General features: G+C 41.8%; 3 protein-coding genes across 3 annotated transcripts; 1 reads left to right on the forward strand and 2 right to left on the reverse strand.

Annotated features, from left to right (window-relative positions):
- Positions 1-84: 84 nt before the first annotated feature.
- On the reverse strand, positions 85-5432 carry LOC124342270 (ras-related protein Ral-a-like). Its single transcript, XM_046795235.1, has 5 exons — positions 5241-5432; positions 2950-3363; positions 1567-1775; positions 1313-1487; positions 85-1168 (listed from the first exon to the last, which is right to left on the reverse strand). The coding sequence occupies exons 2-5, from the start codon at positions 3058-3060 to the stop codon at positions 1058-1060; spliced, it is 606 nt and encodes a 201-aa protein (XP_046651191.1). The 5' UTR covers positions 3061-3363; positions 5241-5432; the 3' UTR covers positions 85-1057.
- Positions 5433-5775: 343 nt separating this feature from the next.
- On the forward strand, positions 5776-10552 carry LOC124342267 (DNA-directed RNA polymerase I subunit RPA2-like). Its single transcript, XM_046795230.1, has 16 exons — positions 5776-5987; positions 6082-6429; positions 6499-7031; positions 7090-7382; positions 7440-7553; positions 7609-7811; positions 7875-8387; positions 8456-8632; positions 8688-8807; positions 8874-8983; positions 9054-9192; positions 9253-9414; positions 9475-9595; positions 9696-9823; positions 9889-10053; positions 10299-10552. The coding sequence occupies exons 1-16, from the start codon at positions 5883-5885 to the stop codon at positions 10518-10520; spliced, it is 3453 nt and encodes a 1150-aa protein (XP_046651186.1). The 5' UTR covers positions 5776-5882; the 3' UTR covers positions 10521-10552.
- A 58-nt stretch (positions 10553-10610) lies between these two features.
- On the reverse strand, positions 10611-11650 carry LOC124342271 (cytochrome c-2). Its single transcript, XM_046795236.1, has 3 exons — positions 11503-11650; positions 11087-11154; positions 10611-11028 (listed from the first exon to the last, which is right to left on the reverse strand). Exons 2-3 carry the CDS (start codon positions 11123-11125, stop codon positions 10741-10743), a joined length of 327 nt encoding a protein of 108 aa, XP_046651192.1. The 5' UTR covers positions 11126-11154; positions 11503-11650; the 3' UTR covers positions 10611-10740.
- Positions 11651-11745: the final 95 nt, after the last annotated feature.

The following is an 11745-nucleotide window of genomic DNA, read 5'->3' on the forward strand; positions in this document are numbered from 1 at the left end:
AAGGAATTTTTCTAAAATGGAAACTTTTTTTCCCCTCTCTGCTTTGTTGTTGGTTGTTTGTATGTTGTTGCTATTTGACTCGGCTGATCTTGATTTCATTTACTTGTTTTTCGATCATCAGCAAACGTACGGTGAACAGTCAGGTTTACAAGCACAAAGAAGAGAAAGAATACAATGAAATAGACGAGAGAGAGAGTTGAAGAAGGAAAGAAATAAAGCGCCAAACTATTGAAATGTTTCATGGGCGACAACTTTCGCAGCGGTCGCAGAATGCGTCAAGAGGAAGAAACGATCCAGTGAGAAGAGAACAAAAAGAAACAAAAAATAAAAGGGAAAACGATATGCAGAACAAGGCAGAAAGAAAGAAAGAATAAGCAAACATTCGAAAAACCGCTGAGATTATTGAACAACAGGAAGGAGAATTCATAATGACATTTTGGAAGGAAAGATGAAACAAAATAATAATAAACCCAGGGGAGGAAAGATTATGACATCCGACACACTCACGCAGAACAGACACATACACACACACACACGCACCCACACATTGACGTACACACACACACACACTTACAGTGACATTTCTTTTTAGTTCCACAAAATCAAAGTTTTGGTTCTGCCATTTTTCTGTGGGCTCTTTGGAGGGAGCGGGGAGTGGGGAGTGGAGGACATGTTGAACGCAACAGGGACAAAGTGGCCAGCGGTTTTGGCTACTGCCGGATGCGAGAAATAAAGAAAGAAAAAATAAACCCAAAAAAAGAAAAGAATAACTAATAAACAAAAAGCCAAACAAAAAAGAAATTCTATGTGAATAATTTATCTCTCTGGGCGAAAACAGTCGTATGAATAAAGGCCAAAACATCAACCTCCACAATCCTCCCAACCTCTCGCGCGGTAACGTACGGGCGTTCGAACAATCCACGGTGTGACTGGGGTGTGGCCTCGTTTGTTTTTTTGAATTCAACTTCTTTTTTTCTTTCATTTTCTCTCCTTGTTCTTTCACGTCTCGGTTGATTTCTTCTTCTTCTTTTTTATTCTTCTCGTTTCGTCAAGTTTCCTAAAGAATGGCGCACTTGAGTTTCTTCCTGGCCGGTTTTGGCTTGCCTGGATTGGTTTTCGTCTCGTCCATTTTCCGCGATCGGATGTCGCGCATCAAGTCGAAAAACACCTGCGCCAAGGTCAAACAACAGAAAGATCGTTTGTAGTCACGAGAAAGAAAAGGATTGGCCAATCGAATCGACCATTTATTAATGGAATTTTTCTTTCTAAGGTCGGAGGGCCATTCGGGAAAGAAGAAAAGAAACAAAAATACCTTATCGACATGTTCCCTGGTTTTGGCCGAAGTCTCGATGTAGGGCACTCCCCACTGCTGGGCGCGGTTTTGAGCTTCTTCCAGCGACACTTTCCTCCGCTCGCCAAGGTCGCATTTATTTCCGACCAACAGGAATGAGATGTTTTCGTCATTTTTAACTCGTAAAATTTGCTCCCTATTTTTAGAAAAGTTTCGAAATTTTCAAAATATGATAAAATAATGAATCAACTTTGGACGAATTGCGAAATATTCACCTGAATTCCTGCGTGGCCTGGAAGCTGTCGTCATCCGTGATGGAAAAAACGCAGAGGAAACCTTCGCCGCTCCGGAAATAGTTATCACGAATGGCGGCGTAGTCCTCCTGACCGGCCGTGTCCAATATGTCGATCTGAACTTCCTCGCCGTCCAGCATCACCTTCTTCCTGTACGAATCCGCTTTGGTGGGTTCGTAGTCTTCCACAAACTACGCGGGCAGGGTGGGGCGAGGAGGCGAACACAAAAATGCAAAGAATTAAGAAGAAGATAAATACAAAAACCCTCAAAAACGTGAGCGTGCGTGATATTAGACAGCCACCGAGTCGTGTTTCCCATGTCATACGGTAAAAACAGAAGGGGGGTGGGAGGGGAAAAAAACAGAAAAAGAAAACCGGAACAAAAGAGAGACGCCAAAACTATTCCCTTAGTTTACTTGTTTTCGTGTGCGTGTTAATGCACGAATCACGCGGTAGTTAAAATTACGCCGAAAAAAAAAAGAAAAAATGTAGTAAGGAAAAATGAAAAGCTACACGGCTGCGGGATACCGTTGCAAGAATTTTTCTCCAACTTGAAAAAAAAAAAAACTACTCGAAAGAATGCGAGTGCGGTTACTCGGTGACCGGTTTTTTGTTTTGTTTGGGACCAATGATGTCGGTCGTCCAGCCAGCATCGCTTGGTCACTCAAGCGCTGACAGGAAGCGGGCTGTCGGGCATTAAGGCAATCTTACCGGACCGTCCGGATCTCCGATTAAAGGCAAAAAAACAATGAAAAACTCTCTTTTTCTACACTCGATTTCCCATCGATCACGACGTCTAGGCAATGACTATGTTTTTTTAATAGATAAGTAGACGAACGCTTTAAAAAAATCGAACATAGACTTTCTAGGAGAAAGATAAAAAAAATAAAATCACGAAACAGGTTGCGTTATCTGCAATCATTAATCGAAACGAGAAAATCACGCCGATTCGCCTCACCACGAACATTCCTGCGACCTCAATGGCTTGACGCTGTTCGTTCTTTTTCTTATTTCAGTCGCATCGGGGGACCTTTTGTTTCGAGGGGGCTGAAAACAAACCGGGCCAACGACAATGGCGACAATTGCTTCTACGATTTTTTTTATGGTTCGGCCGTTGTGCAGGCACAGACAATGTTCACGCAGATGTTACGGGACAGCCATTTTTACGGTTAGCTTCTCGATTTCTTAACGACGGGGCGTTTTACGAGCTGCACGCACTCCACATTTAGTGGAAACCGGCCCGCCAACCATCTGCGTTCAGCGAAGAGAGCAGAAGCTGCTGGGCCACATTTAATTATGATGTGATTGGGCCGGGGAACAACAAGAGAGAAAAAAAGAAAATTAGACGTTTGCGATTGTTCTTACCTCGTCGTACATGAACTGAAGGGTAAGGGCAGATTTGCCAACACCACCGCTGCCCACCATGATGACTTTGTGGACCACGGGTTGAGCAGCTTTGGTCGCTTTGGAAGCCATTTTGGCCTGTTGCTGCTGTTGCGGCTGGGCGACGGAGGAAGTCTTGATCGTCCTCCCGGGAGGCGACGGTGAGGCTGGCACAGGCTCCTCGTCAAACAACAGACGCTGAAGTTGAGTCCAGCAACGCCGGAACGTACACCTGGGCCTGCTACTGGAAGATGTGGCGGTGGCGGGCCTGTTGTCTTTGCTCCTGGTCGTGCTGCTGCGATTGCTGGACGACGACGACGACGCTGACGGCCAGGCAAAGGTAAAGATCTTGGAGTGATTGGGATCTTCGGCTTCTTGCCTACGTTCCTGGATGGCCTGGGCAATTGAAAGACGGACAGAATTAGGCCATTTCGTCACAGACTGCCGGATCGAATCCCAGTTCTCTCTCATTTTGACGCGCATTTCTTTTTTTTTTGATTTCACAAATTCACATGAAACAACAAAGCAACAACAACAAACAACAACACACTCTCCCAATGCGTACGGGACGGTGTCGACGGACTGACTGACAAAATCTTGGCCGTACAGTTTGCGTTTTAGTTCCCAGAAGTTTTCCACTCTCAACAAAAGCTCCTCCCCTTCTTCTTCTTGCTTCGAGCTCTCTTACACGCCCGAAGCGGCCTCCAAAAGCTTTCACATATTGCGGCGAGACTTGCTCATTATGACATTCACCAGTCGTCTAATTGACGCGCGGGATTACACACACACACATGCCTATCGATCTTGACGGCAATTTCTAAAACAACAACAGCGATTCTAGAAAGGAAATGACTAACTCGTTGGCAGAACACGGCATGCCCAACAAAAGAGAAAAGATGATCTAAATATTCGAGGAGAAATATAATAATGATAAAAAACACAACAAGAATTTAAACAAAATAAAATAAATAAATAAAACTGTGAGCGCATCAAAAAACTAAACGGGTCAATGTCCTTGTAGCAAACTACGCCATAATGAGAATACTTTTTTTCCCTCCCTTTTTCCTCTTTGTTTCTCACATTCAACTCGCTATCAAGCGGAAGTTCTTTATCCTGCAGCACGAAAGAGAAAGGTGATGGCCTGCGAGCTGAGAGGAGAGGTCACCATGTCGGGGTTGTTGAAGGCTTTGAAATAATTTTTCATACTAAAAAAAGAGAAAGCCCCCCTACAGATGATCGTGAGAAGAATGGGGGAGCGAAGATCATCAACGATTTGAACCCCCATTCCTTTCTTTTTGGCTACATGAAAAGGTCGTAAGTTGAGCCTGATTCGTGTGACACCGGTCACTGGTAACAAAACGATAGCAATTTGATCAAAACAGCCGTGCGATTTGAATGCAAAAAAAAACCTGTCGCCCTGTGCTGAGATACCGAAATAAGAGAAGAGGATCACGAAGCCGTTAGGATCGGTGACGATTAAGACCAGAATCGTGCGTGAGCGTGCCAAAAGATGCTTGACGAGTTTAGGGATGCCTGAGGCGCGCAAGTATGCGTGACTGGACGGTCCCCGTTACAAACACATTTCAAAGAGAGAGAAAGAGGGACCATGGTACCCTCCCCGTCAGAACGCCTCATCCTTCCATCACTTTTCTAGCTTTGGCAATTCAACCATCTGCTCTGCTCCAATTATTTCGCGTCCACGGTGTGTACCGCGCGTGTTCATGGACGACAGCGAGGGTCATGTTTCCTCTTTGTTGTCAACTTTTATAATGATGCTTACAAAACTCCATTCAAAAGATTTTTTTCCCTTTCAGTTTCCTTTCCATTGGTTGCCTCATTTCACTTTTGTCTGGCTCCCCCGTAGTGTTGCAACACACACCCACAGACTGCATGCCTGCTTCACAAGGTTGTTGCAATTCCTGGGTGTGTCGCTGTTGAATATCTGTTGGCTTGCCTATCAGACGGTAAGGAAGATGTACCAAGAGATGACATTTGTTCTGCACGTCTGTACAGATTGTCATTAGTTATGTTGAAACAGAAAAAAACTAATAATCTACACATCACGAGCCATATAGGCCAAATAGCCGGCCACTTAAATTTCTAATGGTCACAACTGTCAGTGTGATGGAACGGCGTAACTCTCTCACACTACAACACTTTTCTCTTAACTAACTGACAAAATGGCCCAAAACACATCTCTTCTTCACAAGTATGCTGGGAATTTCGGGACGGAAACATGAGAGAAAAAATGTTTGACACACTGGTTGACTTACCAACAGAGTTTAATAGGTGGAGTTAATTGGAACACAGCTTTTTGAGGGAAATAAGCAGACGCGAGCAAACTGTCAGAGCAGAGGACCTCTTTCGACAACTCCCTCTTGCGAAGCCCGAAAATTTCTCTCACGGAAATGCTAATGCCCTGACGATTTTGCAGTGACTCTAATAACCTTTTTTAGCCGCCGAAGCGGACAGACACCGACTTGGACAAACAGAGAATGGCTGACAGCTGAGTTATTTCTCTTATCCTGGCGTAGACGGCCCTTTCCTTGCATTTCGCGATAGTAGTGGTTCCTTTCGCCGTGCCTATAGAACTATTTCAACGTAGTTTTAAATTATTTTGCTAAACATTTAAACATCGTAGGGTGGAAATATAAGTGCACAGATTATTTTTGGCACAAAATAACATCTAACTAATTTTGTAAGGTATATTTTTGTGATTTTGCTGTTCCCTTGTCATTTTATCTTTTAGTTGTCGTGAGTACGACTCAAGAGGGCAGCACGACTCGCCGGTTCCATCCTTTTTTTTTCTCTATTGTTATTCTCTGTCGTTGTGTCGTCTGCTCTCGACCACGCTTGCATTAACGGCGAGTTTAGACTAGACGAGTGACTAGTTCTATTGTCATTAGAGCTGAGAAATGGCCACGAAAATGGATTTTTCTCACACGTGGGAATCATTAGAGCCATCTCTAAAATACACGCAAAATCCGAACTTTGGAGTTCCGCCGGGAAAACGGAATTTGGTGAGTTGAGTTTTGTTTATGGGTTTTATATACTTGTTTTTACCATCCTTGTCTCAATCTGTAACACATGTTCTATTGGTCACTTTTTTTTTAGTTTCTGAAGACGCTTGGGGAACCGGCTGTGCAGTCTTTTGATTACATGTTCCATGGAGGTCTGAAAAAAGCTGCTCTTGATATGTTACCTGTTGAGTTTGAAATGAAAAATCAACTGAAAATTAAGCTGAAGATTAATAAAATCAGCATTTATAAACCAACTGTTGGTGATGATGTAGTACCTCCACCAAAGATCCCAGAAACATTCCCAAAGGAGTGTAGAATGAGGAACTCGACCTATAAGGGGAAACTTTTTGTCCAAGTTGGTTGGTCAATTAGCAAGACACCAGAAGGACCGTTGATAGCACAAGTACCGTTTGAAAGGTGTCTGGGTGAAATTCCAGTGATGGTATTTAATCAAAAATAATTATATTTAAAAAGTTCAAAAAATTCAAATCTATTTTTTTTTTGTATTTAGATTCAATCTGAAATATGCAACTTGTCCGGTCTTTCCCCAAAAGAACTGGTTTCAAAAGGTGAACACGAGCAAGAGTGGGGGGGATATTTTGTAGTTAAAGGTCATGAACGTATTCTTCGGATGATTTCGGCCACACGCAAGAATTACCCTATGACTGTGCAGCGCGACGTCTGGAAGAGACGTGGTAAACTGTTTACCGACAAGGGTGTTTTCATTCGCTGTGTAAAAGAAGATATGACGGCCACCAACAATGTGCTGCACTACCTGTCTAATGGCACAATGAGGTTGATGTTCAACTTCAAGAAGATTTTGTACGTCTTCCCCCTAATGCTCGTCTTGAAGGCACTTATCAATTGCACAGATTCTTATATTTATGAGCAACTCGTGCAAGGCCTGGAAGGTGACATCTACTACAAAGATCGCATCGTGTTGATGCTTAGACAATTACAAGACGAGGGTCTATACACGCATGAACACGTACGCAACTTTATTGGGCGAAATTTTCGAGCCAAGTTTACTGATCTCCCCAAGTGGTAATTAAACTTTGTAGTACCCTAAACGAACAGTTAAATATTGTTTTTGATATTTTAGGTATACGGACGAGCAAGTTTGCAAGTTTCTTTTGGAGAATTCTGTTTTATTTCACCTAAAGGACAATAAAGACAAATTTAATTTGCTTGTGTTTATGGCCCGCAAGTTGTTTGCTTTTGCGTATGGAAAATGTGCCCTCGAAGGCATGGACCCGGTGATGATGCAAGAAATTTCTTTGCCCGGCCATCTTTACCTCCAACTAGTAAAGGATCGATTAGCAAGCTGGCTGACCGTAGTGAAATATGTCATTTTGAAGAGAGAAAGAATGACAAAGAATTTTGTGTTAACTTCAAGTTAGTGGATTCTATTAAATTATATTTGTCTTCATCATTAACTACTCTCAAATATAGGTGAAATGGGAATTGCGTTGTCAAAATCCGGAAAAATCGACAGCGCCATCGAAAATGTTTTTGCCACCGGAAATCTTCCTGGAACGGCCGATTTGGGCATGAATCAGAACACAGGTAACATTAAATAAATTTAGTATTTAATGTTTTTACCATTTTCCCTGTTTTTAAGGCTTGAGCATCATGGCTGAAAACATCAACCACATGCGATACATGTCCCATTTTCGTGCTGTTCATCGAGGTGCCGTGTTTATGGATTCAAGAAGTTCCGAAGTTCGTCAACTTAAGCCGGATGCGTGGGGCTTTTTGTGCCCGGTCCACACTCCTGATGGTTCACCTTGTGGATTGTTGAATCACTTATCCGCCACATGTCACGTAAATGGTTTATATCTTATGTTTGAAAAATAATTGTTAATTCTTTCCAATAATTTGGCACAGGTGGTAAACGCTACGCAGGATACATCTGGTATACCGACACTCTTGGTCGCCCTTGGTATGACCCCAGTCGAAGAGACCATTCACAACAACAACTATTCCGAATGCTACGTGGTTATGCTAGAAGGGCGAGTATTGGGTCGAGTTGGTGATAGGAGTGCTGCTCGCTTCGTGGACAAATTGCGAATGCTTAAAGTGCGTGGAGCAGAAAATGTCCCCAAAACTTTGGAGATCGCCTTTGTGCCGCGTACCCTGAATGGCCAATATCCTGGCATTTATCTTTTCACCGCCTCAGCTCGTATGATGCGCCCTGTATACAACATTGCCGCTGGAACCGTCGAGCTAGTAGGAACGTTCGAACAAGTATATTTGAACATCTGCGTTACGGAGGACGAAAACGAAAATGGAATTTTTACTCATCAAGAACTTAGTGAAACTAGCTTTCTTAGTAACTTGGCGTGTTTAATTCCGCTGCCTGATTTCAACCAGAGTCCAAGAAACATGTACCAGTGTCAGGTAAGGAATTTTTTTTTGTCAATTGATTTTTGTGGCCAACAGATTTTGATCATTTTGTTTTTAAATAGATGGGAAAGCAAACAATGGGTACACCCGTGCACAACTGGCGTTTCCAAACCAACAGCAAATTGTATCGGCTGCAGACACCTACCACACCTCTTTTCCGTCCAGCTCATTGGGACCGTATCAATATGGACGACTTTGCTATGGGAACCAACGCAATCGTTGCTGTCATTTCGTACACCGTAAGAAAAATGAATTGGTTGTATTGCTGCTTATAATGGAATTTTGATGAATTAGGGATACGACATGGAAGACGCCATGGTCATTAACCGGGCATCGCTTCAGCGCGGTTTTGCTCATGGCCAAGTTTATACTTCAAAAGTTATTGACTTGAAAGAGATTGGTAAAGGAAATTCGGTAAGTAGCAAGTTCTTTGTTTTTGCTTTACTATGTTTTTAAAAGTGTTGCGTCATCTGATTATAGGAGCGATACTTCAAAAGAGACCCTGCTAACGATGATTTGAAAGAATTCCTTGATGAGGACGGCTTGCCGTATCCAGGAATTTTGTTGCAAGAACGTGATCCTTATTATTGGTAGGACTTTTTTTTAACTGGTCATAAAGTATTTTTCCTTCATGTACTCACTTGATACTTTCTCCAATAGCTATCTAGATGTTGAAACAGCGAAATACTCGGTAGCGAAATACAAAGGAACCGAAGCTATGTACGTCGCTAACATCAACATCATTGGAGCTGATTGGATGTCGGGAATGAACAAAGTTACAATTACGTTCCGGATTCCCGTGAGTGCAATTTAAAAGTAAAATCAACGAATTTTTAAAATAATTTAGCCCCTGTTACAGCGAAACCCACAAATTGGAGATAAGTTTGCTAGTCGAGCAGGACAAAAAGGTATCTGCAGTCAGCAATGGTTGGCCGAGGACTTACCGTGGACAGAAAGCGGTATGATCCCTGATATCGTCTTCAATCCCCATGGCTTCCCGTCCAGAATGACCATAGCCATGGTAATAATTTTCATTAGCGTTTACTCAATTTGCTTCATATAATCCAAATATTTCGATTAGATGATTGAGTGTATGGCGGGTAAGTCGGCAGCCGTTCATGGATTGGTACACGACGCAACTCCGTTCCGTTTCTCGGAGAAAAACACTGCCATTGAATATCACGGAAAGTTGCTGGAAGAAGGCAAGTCCTAATATCAATTTTAATTCGTTCACCATCTTATGCGTTTATATATATATATGTATTTATTTAATATATTTTAAAAATATTTTTTCATTTTCAGCCGGGTACAGTTATTATGGTACGGAAAAGCTTTACAGTGGCATAGATGGCCGAGAAATGGACGCCGACATCTTCTTTGGAGTTGTTCATTATCAGCGTCTCCGACACATGGTGTCCGACAAGTTCCAGGTTGGATTCATTTTTTTTTCTGTCTTTTTGATCTGTTAATGACATCTTTACTTTGATCTGTTCAGGTTCGCAGTGTTGGTGCCATTGATCACGTAACTCTCCAACCGATCAAAGGCCGTAAAAGAGGCGGTGGTGTACGATTCGGTGAAATGGAGAGAGACGGGTTGGTCTCACATGGCGCATTGTACCTTCTGTATGATCGTTTGTTTCATTGCTCAGATCAATCTACGGTAAGCATAAAATGTACTATTAGGAAAAGTTCAATCTTTTCAAATTTGGCGCTGCATTTCCTGGCGTGATTTGAAGTTTTGGTGTACGTTGAAAACGGTCCGTTCTTTTGGGCTATTTTTATTCAATGAGCACGTGATTGGCTGGTAGCCAATTTTACTAGTGCCAGAAATATCCAGCTCAAACATGTGACTTGAACGGAATTGATAAGGATTATTTTACAGTTTTTCTATCTTCTACTTTTCAGATGGATATTTGTCGTGTCTGTGGAAGTTTTCTTCCTCCGCTTTCGAACTTAAATTCAAGACGCAGTGGATTTTATCATTCACAGAACGCTTTGATGAAATGTAGTGTCTGCAACGATGGTGGGAAGATGGAGGAAATTATGGTTCCAGCTGTATATAAATATTTGATTGCTGAATTGGGTTCAGTAAATTTGCGGGTTTGTTTAAAACCAGCGTGTGTGTAATGAGTGAAACCTTATTAAACTTTGAATGTCAACATGGCAATGTAAGAATTTTGGAGTTTCATTGAATGAAAATTATGCTTCAGACTTCAATTCAAGAAAATTTTTTTAGCACTGTATTACTAACATTCATTCACTGTATCATATAAAACATTGTTACACTGAATGCAGGTCGATTTATGGAACTATGAATTGTTGCCTATGAAAGAATTTCTTTGAATGATTACTTGGTGGCGTCCTCTAGGTAGGCAATGAGGTCAGCCCGCTCATTGGGTTTCTTCAAACCAGCAAACACCATCTTGGTGCCTGGGATGTATTTCTTTGGGTCAAGCAAGTATTCAAAAAGTGTATCATGATTCCAGGTAATTCCTTTGGATTTGTTAGCATCTGTGTAAACATATCCAGCAGCCTGGCCAGTCTTGCGACCAAAAAGACCGTTCAGGTTGGGCCCAGTCTTGTGCTTGCCACCAGCTTCAACAGTGTGGCACTGAGCACACCTCTGAACAAACAGCTACAAGAAAGAAAAGTTAAAATCTGAATTGTGCTAAAGTAAAAATGTGCTGAAATACCTTCTTTCCTTTCTCAACATCACCAGCTGGGATACCCATTTCAGTTAGATAGGTTGAGACGAAGTAAACTAGAAATCAATAAAAAGAAAGAAAATAGTTATTATATAAAATAAATGACCTGTATTCTTTTTAAAACTAACTATACACAGATACTTTCTATCCCACTGATCCCACTACCCAAAACCATTAATCAGTTATCTAGGTCGAATTCCCCATATGATGCAATATTCCACCCAGTCAAGGCCTTTTACGGTGTGTATGGCTTCTTGTAAACCATTTTACACATTAAACGATAAAGCTGAATAACAAATTGTTCATGTAACTTTGATTGCACTTATATTACGCTTTACAATAACGATAAAAGGTGAAACATTTCTTTTCACAGTTCTAAAAAAATAGGAATAACTGGTACGAACCTGCGAAACGACGAGATCTCGTAGAGTGGGCTCACTTAAAAGAACGGTGAGCGGATTCGATCGATTCTACTTTTAGAGGAACTGAAGTCACTCTAGCGGAGAGATTGGGAGTTTCCCCGTGACGTGTGTAAACTAGAATGATCGGCTTTTGAATAAAACTCACTTATTGTTATTGGACAGCATAATTTGCAGAAATAATCATCTAGATTTTTTTGTTAAATAATATGTTGACAAAACAATAAC

Source organism: Daphnia pulicaria, chromosome 6, assembly GCF_021234035.1.
Source record: "Daphnia pulicaria isolate SC F1-1A chromosome 6, SC_F0-13Bv2, whole genome shotgun sequence".
NCBI classification, from domain to species: Eukaryota; Metazoa; Arthropoda; class Branchiopoda; order Diplostraca; family Daphniidae; genus Daphnia; species Daphnia pulicaria.